At 36.6% G+C, this 23,942-nt stretch overlaps 1 protein-coding gene across 1 annotated transcript in view; it reads right to left on the reverse strand.

The window, feature by feature from the left end:
* AK5 (adenylate kinase 5) overlaps nt 1-23,942 on the reverse strand; it is an 81,244-nt gene that overhangs the window by 37,155 nt on the left and 20,147 nt on the right. The window contains exon 7 of the mRNA XM_005423089.3: nt 4,962-5,052. Within this exon, the coding sequence (XP_005423146.1) occupies nt 4,962-5,052 (91 nt within the window). The remainder of the gene's footprint in view (nt 1-4,961; nt 5,053-23,942) is intronic.

Below are 23,942 nucleotides of genomic sequence, written 5' to 3' on the forward strand. Positions count from 1 at the left end.
AAGCCTGTTGCTGACCTGGAGTTGTTTTCTCACCATTAGAGTTGTTTGTATGGGTGGCTTGCTGTAACAAGCAGTATCAATAATAGATTTTGCAGTTCAATTTGTGCCAGATGCATTTATATATTATCTGGGTTTGTTTGCTTTCGAAGTTTGCATAGTAATAATCTATGTGGGTGGTGAAGTAAATATCCCTGACAGAGAGAATAGAGGAGAAGAGCTGGATGTCATGATGACCAAAAACTGTAACTGCATGGTACAAATGATGATTCCAGGGTGTCTTAGTTCGCAATCCTTATCACAATAACTGCCAAATTAATTTTCATTTTAACTTTCTGGACTACCTAAGAGAAACCAGGGAAAGACCTGCATCTACCATCTGATGGTGCTTTTGTTTTTGTTCCTCACTCTCCTGCCCCCATCCCCAATGCTCATGTATAGTTTTTCAGATTGCTACAGAGAAATTACAGACAGGAATTATACTCCCGGTACGGCAGTGTCACATGTACACACACAGCATGTTTTCTGGCATGTACACTTTCTGGTCTTTTGAAAATAACTTTCTCTAAAAGATGTATGCAAGGAAATAGATTTCCAGCTGCTGAAAAGATCTTAATTTTTTGATTTATCAGCTGACATCTCACTCTTAATACTGTGTCATTGTTGATAATATAATTTAACGAAGTCTCAGTTGTCACTGGCACTGGCCTACTCTGACACATCAATCACTGCTAAAGGCACTTGTTGGCACTTTATTAAAGGCACTTGATTAACTGTCACTTAACTACCAAGAGCAGTACATATTCTTAGCTAGAAACATTAGTATGAAATATGGTGCTGCAAACTTAAATGTAAAGGTCAGGCTGAAAATGAATACTCATGCATAATGTATCTTAAGTGATAAAAGCCATAATGGTTATACAATTTTAATATGGACAAGCATCTTAAAGCCTTTTTCCCTTGAATTAGAATACTGGTGTCCTTGGAAAAGCATAGCTTCTTCCTAGGGTATATTCAAGAAAAATTGAAAATCAGTCTTTTCTTTCATGCTTTAATGAAAACTAACAAACCCCATAACCATCTATCACTGAACAATGCTCAGACTTCTTTACCCTTCTCAAATTGCCTAAAGACAAACCCATGAGAAATGAATTTAAGCAAATGGCTACTTCCAAGACAAGATAAAGTAATTAAGGGACATATCAGAGTTCTTGCGACATCCCTGATGCAGCATGAGTAGTTTGCTATGCTCCAGCTCAGTTCGTTCTTGGAAGGAGCATATTTTGCTAAGGTTGGACTAAGTCTTCCTCAAACAGGTCTTGCAGGGGAGAACAATGAGCTCACTAACTATGGCTAGTAGGCAGGCAGCAGAGGCACAGCAGGGAGCCCCTTGGCAAGGTACTGGCAGTCGGGAATCCTGCTCTAGGCAGATCTCCAGACAAGGCTGAAGCCAAAGGGAGAGCCTTGGAAAGGGCATAATTCAAAACTTGGCTCAGGTTTTCTGAATGTGAGTTTAAATCAGCAACATTTTACATAAAACCTGTGGCAACGTTTATCTATCAAAGGTGAAATGCACAATGTCGTATTAAGAAAAAGAGTTTGGAAGCAAACATGCCCTGCTGCTTTCACTGAGGCTGCAGGCTGCACATCTCATGTCTGACAACAGAACAGTTGATCATAAATAAGTTTTATTGCCTCTTCTGAGCAAGTTGCAATGTTTTTCCTTTGCTAAGTTGGTACCATGAGAACTAGGCTACAAAAACAATTCACACTTGTCTATTAGGAGGAAAGGCTTACAGTCTGATTTTTCTTAATTCCTTCAAAAGGGTGTCCCATTCCACCAAATAATCTCTTGGCTCAAATAAGCTCTTGGTTAACTTGGAGACTTCCTGTGCTTATATGAACCTTTAGGAAGCGATCTGAGTAACTTTATCAATTGCAAAAGGGGAAACTCAAGTTAAAAATTTAAGAAAGCCCATGAAAGTTCAACTACCATGGAGAAATAACTTGCCAGCATGTGATCTGAAAAGGTACCCTTGGGGCTTAAAGTATGTTTCCTTGATTGCATGAATAAAGTTAAGGAAAGCGACACCTGGTCACTTTCATGTGCCCTGTGTTTTCCTTAGAGGAAAAAAGAGAGGATTTTATTAGGTGCAGTATAGCACAATTAAAAAATAAGGCAGTTGAAAGTTTTTATTAAATCCCCATTAACTGAATCATCAGGTCTCTGGGGAGGAACAGGCTGAAATGCAATCCCTTTTTTTGCCATGTTTTATGTCTTGACACTGAAGGTGTCTTTCATAAAAACTTGTCTTGTGAGGAATCCAAGAGGATCCAGTGACACAGCACAGAGGACAAGGTTAATTAAAGGTGGCTGCAGTTGTACAAGGATGTGCTGACAGGTGCTACCCCTGCCAAGTCTGACAGTCAGGGACAGAGAGGTACATGGCTGTGCTCAGTCACTTCCTTCACCATGAGGCTGTATTTCATGTTTTATGCTGTATTTTCCATAATGTTTGTTGCTCCTGAGCTGAATTGCACAATATTGATCATGGAAAGCTGAGAGAGTGTGGCTGTCATAGGCAGGTGTGTAATTCCTACCGCAGAGATGCAGCCCAAAGCCCAGGGGATCATGGCTGTAAAGTCTCTGGTCCTATAAAACACTTCAGTGTTTTAAGCCTGGCTTCATGGCACTTTCTCTGAAAATGTGTTCATCCTTAAGTTGTCACAAATGCAAATGTCAAGCATTGCTTTTTCACAGTTCACTAAATTAATTTATACAATGAAAATAGACTGTACTGATCTCTCTAAATTTATCTGCAGTTGACTTCACTTCCCATCTCAAGGTAGCTATGACCCATCATGCAAATTAATTAAGTCTGCTCCTTGGACCATTTGTGTTTAGCAAATCAGCTAATGAATTTCCAATCTTTGCTTAAATACATTACTTATTTTGAATCCTGCTAGCAATTCTATTCAGTATGGTTCATTGGCTCAAATATGCCCATACTCATATTTTAACAATGATAGTATTCACACAGTTCAGCACTGACTGTCATAAAAGCAATCTAAGCCTATCCCATGAAACATACTTCTTCTCTTAATAACAAGTTTAAACTCAATAAAATAAAAGTGTCTTTTTATGTTATGGAACATGCTCTGATGCACCATTTAATAACTCAATTAATACATATTGCATACAAGCATTTGGGCAAGACAAATGCTTAGAAGATAAATTTCAAGTGGAATATTATAGAAATAATTTGTTGAAGCACTGATTAGCATTAGAATGATTAAATTTTAATTTTCCTCTCAGTAAGATGCTTCTAATACAAATTTACTGCAACCTTACACTGTTGAGTTTCATGACAGGTTGTTGCTCTTGGCAACAGTCTTAATATGTTGTAGAAGGCAACAATGAGAAAATTGTATTTTCATCTATAAACATTTCAGTTGTTTTCTTTTGGTACATATTGTTACAAAGTTGATTACAACTGGATTTTACAGGTATAACATGAATTAGATTGATGTGGAGGCATGAAAATATTAGAAATACTATGTTTATGTTTGCTACAAGGAACTACAGTATACTGCAATATAACTAATAAGACAAGAAGACAAGAAGTGAGATCAAGACATCCTGGAATTGCAACATCTGGAAATAAAACACCTGATCTCATAAAAACCTTCATAGAACCCTCAAATCTCCTTATTATTATCAGTGCTCAAAGTGGGCACTATTAGGTGAATGTGGCATGGCATCTGCTCATGGCTACCCAATTATTTTGGTGAGGGAAAAGTCTGATCTATTTATTAAATAGATCAGACTTTTGAGGAACTGACTGGAACTCATCCAGAATCACAAACAGTTTGTGCAAATTGCTTAGCTCTTGTCAAGCTGTTTGTCAGAGCTTGCACCTTTATGACACTTCTTTCCTCTTCCTCCTGTCCAGAATTTAAATCAGTTAGGGGATCCAGAGGCAATTATCAACACAATGTTGTACAGTGGGAATGCCATTTTAGGTTTGTGATCAACCTGTTGCCTCTATGAATAAGGCTAAGCACAAAATAAATGTGTGCCATCTAACAGAGAAAGAAAGTAATCTTTATTCTTGTGCCTCTTATCTGAAGGGTGACCACTAGAATCCTATGGGCTTTTCAGCTGATGCACTTCTTATAATTCTCATCATCGTCCCCAACCCCAGCTCCCCTTGCTTTCACTGCCCTCGCCCTCCCCACCTCGGTACTTCATCTTTATCTCATTTAGAACATTATCCAAAATTTATTTTTGTGTGTTGGTTCAGAAGGCATTTATGACATCATCTACATATGTAACCCTAGTAGCTGATTTGAAAAACAGCCAGGGATGCCATTGTAAAAGGAAGAAGTGAAGTTACCAAGGAACACTCCTCTGCTGCCCTCAAGCAAAACATTTCTGACAGATGTTACATATTTTCAGTGCTTTGATTTTTAGCTTCAATTCTTTTGCAGTCCTTTGTCTCTCAAAGGCTTTACTTTGAAGATATTCAAGCCTCAGTAAGCATAAATAATAAATAAACAAATAAATAAAATCCCCAAACACGTGACTTATATTCACACCAATTATTAGGCAGGAAGTATGATCATTAATCTCACAGGACTGATTTTCTGGTGAACACCAAGGTATCACTGGAACTGAAACAGCTAATAACTGAAATTGAAAACTTACATCATTTTTTTATTAATAGTATAGCTTAGTGGACTTGCCACAGTATTTCAAGGCTAACTTGTAGATAAAAAAGTTGTTGGATAAGCTATATGAAGTTTCCAGATATAAAGAGATTTTTGTCCCTGATTGTGCAAATGTTTGAGGTTGGTCAAGACTGCTACAGTACCCACATCCAAACTTGAAGAATATGAAAGAGGCATCCCAATGTCAAATGCAGTACAATAAATATGGTTCTTTAAATCTTACATTAACTCACCTGCTGCAGTCTCTTTGTTTGCAAATAGTTTATTGTCAACTGCAGAACTTATGTCAGAGAACACTTCTTCTTCATCTCTGTCTGCGTCAAACTAAAAAAAAAGAAAAAAAGTTGGCAATCAGGCACTGCTCACTACTTGGCTGAACATCAACATGTACTGTGACTTCTCACCCCAAGCCTTCCTGATAGGAGCCTTTCTATCTTAATGTGTGCAGTTCATTGCTTTAGGCATGAATCATTAAATGTTGACTTTAATTTTGTAAAGTTCTGTCTGACAGGTTTCTTCTTATGGCCAGGTGATGGTGGCAGGGGGGAAGTTCTGCTACAGTAACATGCTTGACAGTGAGTTTGTGATTTTCCTCATGGTATTTATGAATTTTTATTTACTTAGATCATCACATATTCAGATAGATGAGCCTACTATAAATATCAATATATGGAGTTTTCTGACAGGTTCTAGAAATGGAGTTTGAGGGTCTGACCTGAAGACCACTCAGAAGTTCATCCTGCAGCAGTCACCATCTGTCTGGGCAGACATTTACCTAATCTTGAGAAATTCTTCTGCCATTTAGTGTTTGCCACAACTCAAAGCACATAAAAAAAAATCTAAAGCAGAAATTTGTTTTGTTTACCTATTAGACGGATTACACTTTAATTTGTGTCAAAACCAAGGCTTGTGGAAGAATAGCTCTTAAATAAAGCTGTTAACATAACAGCTGTTAATAAAATAAAAGTTTTGGGCAATTCATTATCAATACCCAAGGAGAAGCTTTGGAATGTCCTTGTTGATAGGAAAAGAGTGCTCCTAACGTATGCTGGGGAAGACATATATCATCTTTGTGGGTATGTGTATGCATAAAATCCAGTAAATGGCAATCAGATTGTGTCTGATCGTTATTGTGCAGGTCCCACCACACTTGAAGAGACAACAGACTTGCTTTCTTATTAGTAGTATTCCTCTGAATAATCCAGTTCACCATGAAAAAACACATGATCAATCTCAAAATGTTCTAAAGGTTCCAAGAATTTGAAACACCAACTTTCCTATTCAAAGAACACCAGCTGTGCTTCAGCATTCTGAAAAGTCTGAGCTTTGTAATGAAAGCTTATATTGTCACCCAAAGAAAACCAATTATTTGAAGCTTGCACATAGATTCAGTATTCCCCTCACAAAATGAGAATTGTAATATCCTGAGCCACAGGAAGGCAAGGTAGCTTCCATGGAAGAATTATTTTTGAAAGAAACTAAGTAACCTTGTGAGTTCTGTACTTCACTGAAATGCTAAATATTTTAAAATTAAATCCTTTGGTAATTAGTGGAGGCTTGAATAAAAGATAAACGGTACTCAAACAACCCTAGTCACACAGAACAAAGAGCAGTAAATCTTGTATTTTTAGCAGAACCTGTCTAAATCCATAGGTTGCTTTCCTTACTGAAAAAAAAATCCCTACTTGCTTCAATACATAGCTCTTTGCAACTAAGTCATCTAGGGGTATCTTAAGGGATGTCTCAGTTTAATTATAGTCAAGGCTTATGTTTTATAGAGGTGTAACTTTATTAAACATTAACTGTATTGTTGTCTGCATTGTTATATTCTTTATCAGTGATGCAGGAAGAAGCAAAGTATTTCTTCCCTGTGTAGCCAAAGGGGTTTGAGGTCTGACCTTACTTTATGGCCTGTCCCTCAATGAGGCACTAATGGTGTTTTTGTTCTATGCTGTCTCTGTTTTTTGGGGGCAGGAAAAGATTAGGGAGAACCTCAGTGGATAAGAGCATCCCATTTGGAAACCAATCAAAATCTCTGAAAGGTTTCACAAACCTTCCTAAAGTATATTGGTGGGTTGTACTCGGTTTTATTTTTTTAAGTAAACGATGACTGGCTTAATGATGAATTATCTGGAAAATGTATCTCATTTTCACATGAGCATTGTTGAATTGCAGAGCCTGTCACTGGCATGGTGTTATATAAAAATGATGAAAAATATTTTCTAGATTTTCTCTCGTAAATAATAGCCTTAGGAAATGCAGGTGGTTGCTGCTGCTGGCAGAGATAAAATTATTTATGTTTCTAAATAAGCACCCAACAAATCCTAGCCAACAGAAGGAGCTCCACAGAAAAATTGTCTGCGTTATTGAAAATTGCAAATCTCATCAGTCCATGATGATAAATGGGGGTTTGGTAGTACCATATATTAAGTTAAAGAAAAAAAATTGCAGAATTTTTTCCTCACATCTGTCAGGGGACAAACATCAAGGAAGGTGCAGTTAACTAGAATTTTGGGTGAGGGTGTCATTCAGCCTGGCACTGCCCCTTCAGGGCTGTTTCACCTCCAATGAAACGGCTGGTTTTTGCAGGTGATTTATCTAAAACATTCCCAAAATAGGGGGAGATGCTACTAGCCTTTCAAACTGGAGTACAGGAAAGCTAGTAGACTTGCAGGAAATTCTTGTTTGTGCAGCTTGAAATAAAGTTAGAAATGGAGAAAGCATAAAAAAACCCACAAGCAAACTTGTAGTTAAATAACAGTTAAATAACATCAACAACAGTAGATGAAAATTTCCTCTATTTTAGGACAGGATAGATGTCAATGAAAAGAAAATAAGCCATGTCCAAATTAAACATAACATAACATTGTGGGTTTTGGCACAGGGGTGAAAGTTCCTGGATGCTAAATGCAGTGCCAGTATCCACAGCTGATAAACTGGAGGGGCTTCCAGACAGGCTATAACAATGATCTTTATCCTGTACCTTTCCATGGGAAGGAAAATTTTTAGCATTTTTTATATCCAGAAGACAAAATTGTAAGATGCAAGAATGAAGAGCAAATGAGACAAATTCAGAATGGAAGAAAACAGCAAAATTTATTCTTTCATCACTGTCTTTACTGCTTAATTTATCCCAATTTGCCATGGATTCCCCATTATTTGAAAATTTTAAATTATTCCTAAGAAGAAAAATAATGATAAAATTAAACTAGGATCTAATTCAGGGAAGTCTGCAGTATTGCTCTACATAGCCAGAACTGTCACCTCGGACTTCATAATCCATTAACCAGGTTCATGGAGGTGAAACACAATTGTTGTTTAGGAAGTGGAAAAATTACCCATCTATTATCACCTGCAGTGAGGAACAATTTCTTCTTAAATAAAAAAAAAGGTTTATCTGCAGAAAATAGAACATGGCTCCTTCTTGTACCATGGTTTTCCCATGCTTTTAAGAGGTATCTAGTGTACAAGCCAGATTGCACCACTGTCCCTTAAGTGTTGGTATTTTTGGTTGAAAAGTTGGCAATCCTAGTAAAAGAAGCAGAGTAATAAGATTGAGGAAGTTATAATAATTTTCAGCAGCTACAAATGTGATGAGAACACACTGTTATTATTCATCCTGATTTAGGCAGGGATTTGCTCCTGAAGGATTGAAAACAAATAAGAACTGGTTCTATTTTACCCTTGGTAATACTAAAAGGTGAAGTGAGAGACACTGTTGAGGGATAGGTGCTGCTTTACCATTTTTGGACACCCACACAGAAATTCCTGCATTATTGCTGTTCCATCCCTAGTTTGCTTCTCTTAATAATTACAATTGACTTGTGCAGTTACTTCTAGAGGGAGTGGAAAGAACAAAAGAAAAACACCAGCAACATGGGAAAACAGCAAAGAAACATGTGAGGAAAAATATATAAAGTAGTATAATAACCACTGGGATGGGGGGTGAGAAAAATTAGTTGAAGACTTGTATAGGAAAACCAATAAGCAGAGGCACTGAAATGAGGCTGGAATGTGCAGACTGGGAGTTCAGGGAACTATTATAATACTATAAATAGTATAATATAATATATAATATAATAAATACTATAATATAATACTATTATAAAGTAGTTTTAGTAATCCACTTAAACAAAACCAAAAAAACTTTCAAAACACCACAAAATAGCAGAATGAGGACATAGGGGAGAGACATTTCTGTCTAATCCATTCTTTATTTCTAATATTTTCATTCTTATCCATCAAATACTCCAAAATCTCAGATTAATTTTTATATTGTATTTTACCACATACACAAAAAACCCTACAACTGAAATTACACTGGAGCTCACCAATGATTTTAAAAATATTATGCAATTAGCAGAGGTCACAAATTGGTATCAGACAGAAATTTAGAACAAAACTGAACTGGAGATATTGACACCATTATTACAATCCTAAGGAATACTCTGCGTTATCTAAAATCAGCACCTTTTTTTTTTTTTAGCACAGGAGTTCCAAAGAGTATTCATAAATAATTGCAGAGTCCTCATATGTGTATCATTAGTTTCTCAAGTTCCACTTGTATTGAAGGATCTGCTGCTGTCAGTGCTACTTGTAAACAAGCATGGGGGTAAATGTTCGGCAGCCCTGAGTGGAGCTGACAGTTCTGCAGCCACTGCTGGCAGCTTTTCTGTATCCCAAACTCAGGTACTCAAAATAGGTGCAACTCAAAGCCACTAATTTTGTATTTTTTCTATTTTTCTATTCACAGACTCCTTTATATTAATTTGGCAGTCCATAAACAATGAAATTACTACAAAACACAGGCTTGGGGTTTTTTTTATTCTTTTCTCTTATTTCATGCCTAAACTCAACAACTTAGTGCCACGGCATACAAGTGTGGAGGTGTTGTGGCAGTTTCCCTCCCCTCACAGTAAAATTCCTAAGCCAGCTTCCATGCTTGGAATATTGAACAGAGCAACAGCAAGGAAATGGTAACTCTCACCTGGAGAAACAACAGTAGTAGAAGTAATAGCCTGTCTTTGTACATTTATGTGGAGTAATAGCTTTTGATAGGTAGACAGAGGGAGAATTTCTGTCTTTATGCTGTGATCATTTGAGCAACACCTGACTTACAGCAGTTTTCAGCTGATAATAATGAGTGCCTCGGGCTGTGTGGTGGCAAGAGGTGATGGGAAAGACACGGTGCAATTACAGGCCCTTCTAGAGCAGAAAGCAGACAAACTGAAGGAGAGTTATATGTGATTGGGGGTGAGGGGAGAAATCAATAATTTGGTGGCAGGGTAACAGAAAATTAATGGACTTGGGAGGATGAAGCAATTGCTTGTTTAATAGGGAAGCTGATGGTGCCACAGAGTGGGTTTGGAACATATACATTTTTCATAACACTAAGATGCAAAGCCTTTCTGCCTGTGCACATATTCAAGAGCACTGGCTGGTTAATTTTTTTTCCCCAATAAGGATATTCATCTGGAAGGCTGGTGACCACTATGTGGAAAGAAAATGTATTGCTCTTTTATTAACACAATCATTTTTGCATCATGTTCTCCATTCCTTATAGGGACTCTGAGCTTCCAGCGGGCATTATCCTCCACAATATTTGTATCTCTAACTCTGGTAACCTGAAGTCAGTTTAACATAGTCAGTAACAAACAATTCAAATGTTTCAGCTATTTCTCTATACTACCATGACCCCTACTGTAAATATTATAAATATCTTGGAAATCATCAGGTATCAGAACCAAATTAGGCAGCGTATGCATTATTTCACATAGCATTTAAAAGGACATGATTTGCATGCGTTTGCTCTGGGTTATCTGACTTTTCAGATAAGTTGCTTCTAGTACGAACTTTTCAAGCTATAAATACAGCCAGCATCTCTGCATATAAACTCTGTGTGCATATTCACTTTGGAAATCATTGAAAACTTTCACCCTGATATGTATTACATCTGTTCAGCAGCTTCTATAGTAAAGCTGACTATGTTAATAATTTTTGAAGATTAATTGAAATCAAAGAAATGCTTTAGTGTATGAACATATAGAGATCTTTTCTACCGTGGAAGTACAAACACTTTTCCTTATTTTAAAAAATATACATTCCACTGTTGGAGTTATTTTCACTATGCATTTACTTTTTAAAGGAAATTGCTTTTAAAGAGGCAAATGATATTACAAAGAAACAGAACAGTGGTGTTGAGCATGCAGACAGATCACTTCTGAAGAGCTTGAATGGAAAACTTAATTATGGTCTGAGTTAGGAGATGCTCCATGAATTAATTTTTACTCTGTTCCTGTAGAACCCAGGAAAACATTCAGCCTGAGGGAGAAATCATCTTACTCTCTACCTCCACTGGGTCTAGAATAAATTGTTTGATTTTTTACTTTAATGCACCTAACCCCAAAGGAAGGGGAAAGACTGATTACAGAGTCAGGCATGACTCGAAGCTGTCCAAATCCTCACACAGTCTTAACAGCCCTCTGTGCCCTAGCTTGCCTTTCTTATTTACCAGAACTCAGCGATCCTGCAACAATGAAGCATTGATGTAAAATTCAGTATTTTGAAATGTAGACAAAGGGCAGAGAGGTACAAACAAGTGGCATGAAGCTCAGTCAATAAAAGCTGTAATTGTCACTTTGCTTTATAAAGCTCAGGGACATTACAGAAAGATCTAGAATTACCAGCTCTTCCCCAGATGCCTTTGTTTTTTCTTTCCAGAATAATAATGTTTGTCTTCCAGTAGTTTTTCTTCCACCTTTATCTATGAAAGCTCCTATGAGGCTTGGATGTGCCCTTGTTCTTTGGGAATAAACCAGTTAAGGATCAGTTTCTACAGCACAATTCCCTTATTTCTTCCAGTACCCCATGAGATGAATACTGGAATATTCACATTCCCAGAGCACCCAGTTCAGTGAAACAGCTCTGATCACCAATATGTTCATATGTTCATATAAATGCTTTCCTCAATACCTTTTCTTTTATTAATTTTGACTGCAATGGCACTTCTCAGGCAGAATGAGCCTTATAACTAAATGATGTTAACCAGTATGTTTGTGTGCAGAAAGACTTTTCCTGATTAAAGTTTTTAAAAACCATACATTTCCCCTGCCTATAGAGCTCCTGTGTCACTCTTGTTTAAAACAAAACCAAATAATTTTCTAGCATCAGCTCCCACAGTATGTACAAATCACAGACCGGCATCCTGAATAAATATACAGTGACACTGGCTTCCCCAAAAGGTCCAATGTGCAACAACTGTAATTCAAATAAGAAAACAAAAAAAAAACAACTTAGAAAAAATCAGAAATAAAAGACATTTCTTCCTTTAAATACTATTTTCTTTTATTGACAGTTTGCACTTAATTTCAAAGAAAAGCACTGATGCTGCTGCCAAATACAGCCAAATATTTCCCTTTCAAGATCAATAGCATTTCTCCTGTTGGCTTTTTTGGAAGAGATTTTGAAAGCAAAATACAAAAATATTGTTGTCTGGTCTTTTTACTATTAGATGACTTGATAACAATATTACCAAAAATATAATTTTTGCCTATGTATCATCACAATTTTCTAAGGAAGAATGCTACCATCTGAAACCTAACAAAAATGCCCTGAGTCAATTTCAGCTGCAAATTTAGCCAGTTATTCAAGCACGAGGTCTAATGACTCAGCTGCAAGAACAAGTATAGGGTAAACCATAGGCTAAAGCATTGGATGATGTGGGTGTTTCATATGCAAAATCTGCATTTAAGTCAAGAAATAATGTGACATTTTTAGTCATCTAGGACCTTAGTAAGACAAATAATTGCAATAGCTGTAGCTTTTTAAAATGGAATTTCACACTGTAAGAACTGGAATGTTTGAAAATTTTTGAATTTTCTATTTTCCTTGGCAGACAAAAATAATTTTTAATTCTCAGTTACACAGTTCCTCTGTATTAACTAAATTCTGACCCAGAATAAGCAGCATTTCCACTGAGGGTCTCTATATTAATAAACTTCATAAATGGTAGTGAAATCCTTGATAATAAGCTGTCCCTTGGTCACCTCAAGCTAAAAAGTACGAAATTTTCATGAAATAAATTATTTATCCCTAGAAGTAGGACTCCTATCAAAGAGGATAATATTCAGCAGATGTCAGTCTGAGTTCAGGATGGCTCATAAAGCCAACTTCCAATTGTGCTGCTGCAGGAAGGATTTGAGTTTGTTTCCTGCAGCAAGAAGCAAGACACTGCTATTTTAATTTCTGTACCAGAAAGTTCTGTTTTGACATCTAAATTATTGGAGCATGTTGTTTCAGAGCAAAAAGGAGACTACTTGATTTATAAATGAAAGCTGGCAAGCTGAGGAGACACTGACAGAAACGATTGCTTTAGTCATCACGGAATATGACATTCTTGCATCCAGCATGTATTTTTTGGAAACAAATGTAGGACAAAATCCCACATGATTATGTAGGCTGAAAGCATTTTTTAAATATCATAAAACACGTGGATGAAGTGGAACTGATTGACATAATTTGTTTAACTTTTTTAAAGCTTTTGACAATATTTCTTCCCAGAGGCTATTAAATGAAATATAATTTTAGGGAAGCTCTAACTAATAAAATTAATTTATTTTTAAAAGCATTATAAGTGTCCAATAAATGTCTTGGCATAGAGAATGGCCAATGTGTTGGTCAGAAAACTGGAAAGCACAAATTAGAAAAATAACCTTCACCATAAAAATTAAATCTGAGAAGGGATAGGGATGTGGAAAAGAAATGCATGTAATGTGACAATAATGTGTGTTGCAGGAGAAAAATGAAAACAAAGACCCAAGAAAGATCAAAATGAAGACTCTGTAAGTTTTCTTTTATTAGAATTTCACAACTTTCCTTCTGGCTGTTTGTTTGAGCTAAGTGCTTTACAGATTGCCTGAAACTCCAATACTGGGGATCTAATACCATAGTTAGTATTAATATATTGTTAAAGTATAAATAATTTACTGCAAAAGCAAGCTAAGCAACCTATATTGAGTATTCATATAAAATTATCTAAAAAACTGCTGTAACTGACTTTTCCTTCAATATATGCAGAAAATTAGAGCTTTTGATATTCTAAACCAGAATCCACCAGTTTACATTTACTGAGCAGTAATTATTTTATAATTGGGGGTTTTCTCTGTATTAAAATAGTTTTGGCGACAGCTCTCCATCAGGGCAGCTCCTTCGCCACTGCTCTGGTTTCCTGTTGGGTGAGACACACGGCGCTGCTCCTCACATTTGCTGCCTTGTGCTAGTATGGGTGGTTCTGGCTGTTTCAACCCTCGATTGCTTTGCCAGAATAAGTTGCATCTTGCAGCTGCATCGTGGCATTAATTTCTACTGGGACCCCAGCAAAACGTGGGCAACAAATTACAAAATTAAGTGCATTCAAAGTGTTTGTCTTCGTAATATAAACGAGCTAAAAGTACACAAAAGGTCTGCCTCTGTCAACCTTTCAGTGTTGTAGTAATGACTGGGACTTAAACAGTGACTAGAAATAGTCGCTACTTAGAAAATTCAGCAACCATATATTGTTTCTAATTTACCTTAAGATAAGAAATGTGTGATTTATGTTTGCCTTTATTATTAAAATTTTGCTACTGATAACAATATTACTCAAACCATTCATGTGATCCAGAGTGAATGGCATAGGCTCTGGACCTGGCACTTACAGAAAACAGGAACTTAGTATTTTGTGTCACTTGGAAAACAGGAACTTAGTCTTTTGTGTTAATATATTCAGCAAATGTAAGAAGTTCTAAAAGCAATTTGTAGGGATAGAACAAGTTTATTATTAAGATTTTTGATGTTTAGTTTTGATTACTTGGGTATCTTTAAGCCTTCATTTATGAAGATATCTTCCACTGCACTTTTTTTCTGTTTAGAATTCTAATTAAAAAGAACACATTAAAGAAATTGAAGGTTTGTTTACTTTTGCAGTGAAACAACTTAAAGTGGGAAAAAAGACAGTGTGAATACATCCCTTTTTTTTTTTTTTTTGGCATATGAAAGGGATTGGGGGGATTTTATGTACCTATTCTCCCACGTAGTTTAAGCTGTAGGGAGATAGAAAATCAAATATTTTGAATGTTCCTTTCTCTTTCTATAACGTTTTTGCTTTAATTTTGAATAAAATTACTCGGATAATTTGACAGTAAAAATATGTTTTAACAAAAAAATATTTAAATGGGTTCCCACCGAAAAGCTCCGAATTAGTAATCACTAATACAATTCCAATTATCTCCTTTTGCATATCCTAAATATTATTAGCTCTTGTAACTCTTAGAGAGTATTATATCAAAGGTAAATTATTTTTGCACTCTAAGGGTCATCATCCTCTCCAATAGGCACGATAAATGTTAAGGAGGAAGTATCAATACTCATTCCATCTAAAAGTGGACTTGTGAAATTTCTAGAACCAACAACAAGATTTACAGTTTTCAAGACAGTTCAGATATGCTAGTTTTTAAAATTAGTTTTCTGAATCTGTAAATCAAACAATGAATATGTTTTGTACAGCCATTATTGCTAAAAAAGAAACAAAATTTCCTATAGTTTGTACTATGGTGTTCTAGTTCCCAGAAGCTTTTGGAAGTCAGTGTCCAAACTTCCAGAGAACTGTCATCTCTTATTTGATTCTATTAGTTTTGAGAGTAGTCTCTACTAAAATAGAAGAAAAATAATTCGGAGGCAGATCCTAATTATTTGTAAAGTGTACTCTCTATTTAAATTATGCCACGGGAGATGGGGAACTGACTAAATACAAATACTCCATAAAACAAAAGATCTTGCAGACCCTTGTACAGTGATCAGAATAGCCCCCGTTTCCTTAAAAGCCCTTCAGTGGATCTGAGGAGGTTGCTGGCCTCCCCCTCCCTGCAGTGTGGGAGCCAGCAGTCTGCAGAGAGCCCATTAGCTGCTGGCTCTGCAAGCACTTGCTGTTGCATACCAGCTAATTTAGCTCAACACTCCTCTGCCTCGTGTAATGAGACCCTTGGTACTTCCCTGTATGTAATTTCCAGCAGGCTCCCTGCACACCCTCCTCTCAGGGCAGCACAACTGCTGTACACACAGAAATAGTCACTGGAGAAGGCTGAGACACTCTCTATGTGCTTGTCCTCATCCGTACTCAAGTGAAGAAGTTCTCACAAGCTTCTATTCCTGCTTAAGAATTTTTTATTTGTCCTTTTTCATCCTCGAGCCAAATCATGTACTCAAAAAGGTTAGATTTAGGCCTTGTTTCATATGGCAAATATCAGTTATCTTCTAGTCAATCTTTTTCCAAGGCACTTTTTTAAAACCAATTGGCAAAGGTCCCCACGCTTTTGTAATTCATGGGGAAAAAGGGAATCTTGCAGTTTTGTTTTAAATTTTCTCAATGTAAAAATATCAACTGTTACCTTTAACCTCAAAAAAGAATTGATAATTACAAGCTTTGTTATCAGATTGGGGTTATAACAAACTGTTGTGCAGCCTTAATAAGAAGCTATGAAATAAATTCTTTCAAAAGTTCCCACTAACATGAGTGGTGGTTGAGCTCAGGGTTTCAGCAGAGGCATCTTCCCAAGAAACACTAACATGGTTTCTGTTGACAAGTGCTGACCTAACCCATGAGAGAATATCCAAATTTGTTTAACTTATTCTCTCTTACACTTATCCTACTAAATTTACTGATTTTTCCGAGGAGTGGTCTCCTGGCTATAGTTCAAGGATATAATGAATAGTCCTTAAAACCAAGCTCATTTCAGAATTCACATGGCTCCTGACCCTCTTTCTAAAGATCAAGAGATATGAGGGAACCTGAAATGCATAAATGAAGAAAACCCGCTGTTCACAGTACTGGAACTGAGCTCATTTGTATCTTGCACCCCATGAACAAGGTCAGAGATGAAAGTTAAAGTACCCACAAAACCTGTAATGGCCATTACAGCAGACTGAGGCAACATAGAGCCTGACAGAGAGCAGAGAGAATGTTCTTGCAAAAGAAACAGAAATTACTGCCTTGGGGTAATGTGAATCTGTATTATGTAGAATCTATCTGGTGAAATTCTTGCAGTAAGGTGCAGACACAAAGAGGATTGCTGGAGATTTTTTTCCGATGTCTTAGGGACCAATACTTTTAATAAGCAACCTGATAAAGAGCTGTATTGCCCACATTCTAGGTTCCCTTTTAGTGAGGATTCTGCATTTACAGAGAAGTCTGTTCTTTTCAACAAAGCAGACCAAAAAAAGCCCAGAAGGCAGGAGATGGCAGGAACCTAAGAAAGTATATTTTCAAATTGTCTAATTGGCATCTTGCAGTGGTAAGAGAGGGAGATGACCTTGGCATTAGAAAAACTACAGTGTTACCAAAATACAGTGGATGGTATAATACAAGAAAAGATGAGACCTGGGATGCTACACAGAGCAGAGAATTTTGAAGTCCTGGTATTGAAAACATGCATGTGGAGCTTCAATTTGACATTCTGATTAAAAACAGGAGGAAAAATTCAGTGGAGTACGTAATGAAAAAAATATTAAGATTTGCCTAAAAACAATGTAGTTTTAGCAATTTTACTTTTAGCAAAACTGATCAAGAGTTGGCATATTTATGAACAATCCTAGATATAAATAACTGATCGTAGCAAGTTACAGTGAAAAGATGTTACATTTTGTGCATTAATTCTTCATTTCTTTTACTGTGACTGGTTTGACTGACTGTTGGCACAAAAAGAGATGAACAGTTGAGAATGGGGACAGCAGCTCTTCCTTTACAGAAAATGACAATAATTTTGACTTCAGTGTTATAGTTATGTCTTGTGAGGCTTCTTTTCCTGATGTATTATTTAAGTAGATTACTGAACTGCAGAATGTGATATGGTGACAACAAAGTAAACAGTTGTATTCACTGGCCATTAATGAAACAAACTGCAGTACTATGTAAGATGGAAAGATACATTCCAGTGTTTACTCTGGAAGAAAGATGATAACTGAGCTGAAGGATACAGAAGCATATATAGTTATAGCAAAGACAAACCACACAGGATTCACAAGAGAGTCTCTGACAAGGATTTTAGGTTATGTCTATGTGGTAAAAAGTGATGCTGTGCAAAGACATTCGTGCTAACACTAAATGAGGTACCACAGTTAAAAGAAGCACAAAATAGCCATATTAGTTGTTTCTGATGTGCAAGTATCAGTGAATGTAAGGAGCAAGGATATATTACCTCAGTGAAATGCTGAGTTGACACAATAGTGGTGTTTTTCTAATTAGGAAGCATTTCATACTTTTCTTCAAAGCACTGCTTGGTAGATATTCTTTAACTGCACTAGAAAAAATAAAAAGTCCTCCAAAGAGCTATCAGAAATGCTCAAAAGGAAATTCTGCAATGGGGAGAATGCCCTAGGGGAAGGCTGTAGTTCTCACTTCAGCGCTGTCTAGTGCAGTGTGTAGCCTGAGTCACACAATGGATGAGTAACTTTGCAGCTTTCTCAGTTCTCCACTTACACTGTAGCTGCAGCTAACCCTGTTAAGCCTAAATAAGACTCCAGAATACAGGAGTAAGCCCATAATGTTAAGAGCACCAGACTTTCTGCTGACACTTAAATGGCTTCCATCATTACAATACCGGCGCATTCACAAATCTGAATGCATGTATCTTTATGACACATTAAAAAATAAGAACATTTTGGGTCTCCCCTCTCTTTCAGGGTACATCTACAGGAAAGAAGGAACAGGAGCAAATGCAGAAATAATCCCAGAATGGTACGTGATTGGATTACTAGAGGCCAATTCACTCAGTCTCATTTTGCCCTTCGAATCAAAGCTGAGAATAGTATGGCAGAAAAAACGTTCAGTTGCCACTTGCATAAGGAAATAGAAATAGCTAACAACAGCTAATGACAGCAACTTAGATGCTATAAGCAGTGATAGATTCAGAAAATAAGGATGTTAATTAAACACTGGGACTGTAGAGTACAAGCTATCAGATGTAGTAACATTTTTATAGGACTGTGAGTGTGAGAGCTGAAAGACTGTCTTGATTCTACTGAAGTAACAACTTTCATGAGTTAATATGCAAATTTTCTCCACTGAATGACAACAAAGTGGTTTTGCCATAAAATCATGAAGTCACTGACTATGAACTTTTCACTGGTGGGAAGATCCACTGGTGGCAATTAGAGCTGGAAATCACTAGTGGAACTTTCGGTAAGAAATTGGTTTTTTATTGTTTACAGCAAGGCAGGGCTGAAATGCAGCTTTGGTTTTTCAGATGGATGTTCACAAAATCAGCTGTGGTTCAGGATAGGAAAATTTGCTTATGCACGATAAATATTCCTGATTCAATACAAAAGGTCTTCTCAGAGGAGAGATATTTTTTCCGATCTAGTTTCTTAATATATCTCATCTAAATAAGAAAAATTAATCTTCTTTAAACATCACTTTAACTACAAGAACGAAATTAGAAACTGCTATTCACCCAAAGGACACAGCTTAATTACCTTAAGATGAACTGTTTAAAATAACTTGAAGAATATTTAGGACATCTTATTTTAAACATCTTCTACAGTTCATTCCTCTGCATGATAACTTGGCTTAATTACTTATCTCAGTTTTAGTTTCAGATCTGTAACAAAACAGTCTGTTAATTTTAAACGTGTATCAGCTTTCACCGTGCCAGAAATGGATAAAATCTGGGATAGTATGGGTGTCAAAACCAACATTCCCTCTCTCTGGGGTTCCTAAATCAGCTTGGCCCATGCACTCATCACTGCCTAATTCTATAGCCAGGCTGGTCAAAGTTTGTTTATTTTTTTTTTCAAAGTCATCTGCCTCATTCAAGTCGCTGGGTGTACAAAAGGCAGGGCAGGTTTCAAATAGCTGGTTGCTGTTTAAATTACAATACTTTTGAAGTTAGAACAGAACATAGTATTGCACTGATACTATTCACCTCAGCAAAGAATTTCTACCCTCAAGGTTTCTCTGCATGCTTCTATGTACACAGATGGCAAGTTTCCATCCTTGGTCATTCTCTGGCAGACATTGGTATGTCTGATGTACTTGTTGACATAAAGCATAAAATGGGAGACTGAAAATATTTTGAAACTTGGAAGTGTTTATGGTGCACATGCTTCTATATATGCACAAATTACTCATCTATCATTCCCATATAAAATGTACATATATTTACAAACAGTTTGTTTACACTCATTTCTAGATAAAATTCATTTATGGCCCTTCTTTGTATGTTCTTCAAGACCTGACTAAACAGCAACACATAAATAGAGCTGAGATGTAGTGTAAAACCTAGCAGTGATTGGAACATGGGAAACTTGATCTCTAGTTCAGCAGTTTTACAGGAAACAGCTCCAGGTTCTTGCTCTTAGCCCAGTTTTTCTGCAGAAGTGCTGTCAAATATAGGAGAGACACAGAAAACCTTAATTTTCAGTGACTTTCTGTGACTGCAAAGCTCTGGTTACTTGTTTTAGGCTTCAACTTACCTTTCACTGCTTTGAATCACCAAAAAATGAATATGTGATAGTCCTTATTTTCCATCCCACCTCTAATTTTCCCTCTACATAAATTTACAATTATTATATAACCATATACATTCATGGAGCTAAATAAAGTCTCTAAATAGAGTCTCAGAGGGAGACTTCTGAATCTCAAACAAAACCTCTGGTCTCAAGGTTCCCACAAACAGCTGCCTACATTCCTTGTTTGATTTGAAAAGGTCCTAAAACATTGAAGGTTTGCTCCAGATGCTCCAGACTGTCTGGGCTCCTCTTTGCATGTCCACTTGGTCATGCCCAAGAAGCCAGAAGTACTCTGAAGATCTATGTAGTAGTCAGGTTAAAAACACATCAAAAATCTTCATTAAAGACTGTGCTTATGGCAGCTGTATTTTTAAAACTACTGAGAGGCTTCTGAAAATATTTTGTTGGCATTGGACCAATTAATAGGAAATCTCAGCTCAGTATCCTCTAGAAAACAAAGGAGGTTCAAATCCCCATCTGTGACCTGTGGGGAGAAAGGCCATGCTCAGATACCAATGAGGCTACATCAGAGGCAAACCATTCCTGCCAAGTCTGTATCACTTTGCAGCCGAGGACGCAAGATCCAGGCATCAGATGGCACGTAAATGAGATTCTGAGCTTGCAACAGGGAGGTGAGAGCACATGGGGGAGGTGGTGGCTAACAGTCCCTATTCCTAGCAGCATTTCAGGGAAGGAGGAGTGGGATTTTTAAAATTCTCTTTTTAACGATTGTTTAATGCAAAAACTGAATGGATGCGCGCAAATATTGGCACTGACAAAACAAAGGCATCTACTCGTCCTGTGCTCTGCCAAACCAGATGCATGTTCCTCTACTGAGGAGAAGATTGTCTCAGCTGGATTCTGGTTTGGGAGACATGCCTGGCAGAGGCTGCCATTAGGACCTGGAAAGCAGGGTGAGAGTGCCTATGAAGCCTTTCAGAAGAGTTTGCTATCAGTGAGATTTGAATAGACCCTGGGAGCTGCTCAAAGGAGTTCAGGACCCACATTTCTCTAGGGATGGGCTTAAAATTAAATGAAGAATGAGTAAGTGCAAGGCTTTTGGAATCAGCACTCTGAAGCAAACAAATAAAAAGCCCAAACCAGCATCTCAAGTTGGGCAGCTGTATGATAACAGAGAAACTTTAGAAATAAACTATATCTTCAGCAGCATTTTGATAAGTCACAGCCTTTACATAAAGTTCATGTCAGTGTGCAAGTTCTATAGTAAAACTCTTTTTTTAACTAAAACAAGAGAAACAATTTATATAACACAGTTCCATGGGGAATTTTTCTGTGACAGTTGACAGCCATTAGGCTTGTTTGATGCTTATGAGGGCAGACAGCTACTTCCCTCACCCGCAACTGTTTAACTTCTAAATTTGTGCTCAAAATCCATTTCCAGCTTCAGCTACTTTTTCTGGGTTCTCCTTACTTCTCTGACTAATCTGAAATGTCATTTTAATGTTTTCATAAGCATGGTAAATTCCCTAAAAGGACAAGTGGAACAATGAAGATATCAGAGAAATCCACATTTCCTGAATGCCATGGAATGCTGTCTTGTTCTGGCTGTTTAAATAAGGACCAGAGTCTTCTTTAATGTTTAGTATTTTTGTCTCACTACAGTCTTTTATTTTTTCCCCTTAAATGCACACAGACTTATTAATGTATCAAGGTTGACATTGCAGCTCTAAGATTATGTAGATTCACTGTCAATAAGGCAGACTGGACCAAATCCTGCCTCCAGTTGCAGAAACTTCTGCTGCTACAACAATGAGCTCTGTAAGCTTTTTTTCTGTCTAGACCAAGAGATATGTTCTACAAAGAACAGCTAAGCTCTCTCAGAGCAGATTTAATAACTGTTGACCAAAAAAATTTTTGCAACCCAGTGATCTCCTCTCCAAGAACTACACCATTATCTATAGTGGATTACAGTCCACATAAATGGGATATCTGGACTGTGTCCAGAACTGCAGTTCTCTGCTGAACATTAGAGTACTTGAGGTCACCTATGTACCTACATGTTCTCCCTCTTACAATTTAATCAAACTAGTATCTCCCCACCACCACCAGGTAATTTGTGTGCAGTTATTTTCTAGGCAAAAAATACATAATGTTTTAACATTTGTTAAAAGTTCCTGAAACAGTAAATGGCAGCATATGCATCTATTTACATACTCCCTGTCCAATATTGTGTTGTTATACTCTTGGTAACTTCTGAATTTAAATTTGAGTTAAGTCAGGTTCTGATTTGTTAGATTACTGACAGATTGTTAAAATGAATTTTAAACACAGACTGTGTGTTCGTGAAAATATCACATATTTACTTCTGTTAATTATAATGAACTTTACATATGATTATTTCAAAGAGGGAGTTTTTCAGAAAGGACAGAGTTGCATTTCCATATTTCTTAGAAGTATTGTAGGTGGGAGCCTCACCTCTTTCCATAAAAACAGAAATCAGGATCAGACTGTGAGAGCAGGTACACCAGGCACAGACTGAGAACATAAGGCATACAGAGCACCAAGCAAGTACAACCTGGGTACTGTAGCAAATTATTACAGATCATGTGAAAAAAAAAAATGAAGGGGAACACTTACACTGAAGGAACCTAACCAGTAAGAGCTGAAATGAAGAATGTGGCTCTCAATTCTATTAACTAAAGTATGTTAAAAGCAGTATGAAATAACTGTTGGAGCAGGAAAATGAATAATCTTTGAGAATTTAGATTTTTATTTCTTGCTCATAGATTGTAATTTTATATATATATAATGCCTGCTTATTAATAATATTTAGTGATATTTCAGTGAATTTTTATATTCTTTTTTTGATTGTTATTGATGAAGAACAACATATTTATTAAGTAGATGTATAAAATATGAGCTGTGATTCTAAAATTATAACACTGAAAGACAAATGGTCCTGCTTCTCTCCCCTGAGTAGAATAGTGATGCTGGCTAGAAGTGTCTGAGATTTGCAGCTTTAAATAGCAGTGATAAGGTGCAGGTAGGGATTTAAGGAAAATGTAAATCTTTTTATTTCCTTCTAGTCAGTGTTGACCTTGTCTGACCTTGCCTCAAGGATTCACTCCTCCGGGAATCAGGCTACTGTAATTCTATTTTATGCTGTTCTAGTTCTTACACTCTCTTATCTGCATAGTATTTCAGTCTCTTCCCAGGTTCAGCATTATTAGCAGCAGGATGAATGCATTTTCTCTTTCTTTTCTTTCTTTCTTTCTTTCTTTCTTTCTTTCTTTCTTTCTTTCTTTCTTTCTTTCTTTCTTTCTTTCTTTCTTTCTTTCTTTCTTTCTTTCTTTCTTTCTTTTTCTTTCTTTCTTTTTCTTTCTTTCTTTCTTTCTTTCTTTCTTTCTTTCTTTCTTTCTTTCTTTCTTTCTTTCTTTCTTTCTTTCTTTCTTTCTTTCTTTCTTTCTTTCTTTCTTTCTTTCTTTCTTTCTTTCTTTCTTTCTTTCTTTCTTTCTTTCTTTCTTTCTTTCTTTCTTTCTTTCTTTCTTTCTTTCTTTCTTTCTTTCTTTCTTTCTTTCTTTCTTTCTTTCTTTCTTTCTTTCTTTCTTTCTTTCTTTCTTTCTTTCTTTCTTTCTTTCTTTCTTTCTTTCTTTCTTTCTTTCTTTCTTTCTCTCTCTCTTCCTTTCTTTCTTTCTTTCTTTCTTTCTCTCTCT

This window comes from Geospiza fortis, unplaced genomic scaffold (genome assembly GCF_000277835.1).
Source record: "Geospiza fortis unplaced genomic scaffold, GeoFor_1.0 scaffold333, whole genome shotgun sequence".
NCBI classification, from domain to species: domain Eukaryota; kingdom Metazoa; phylum Chordata; class Aves; order Passeriformes; family Thraupidae; genus Geospiza; species Geospiza fortis.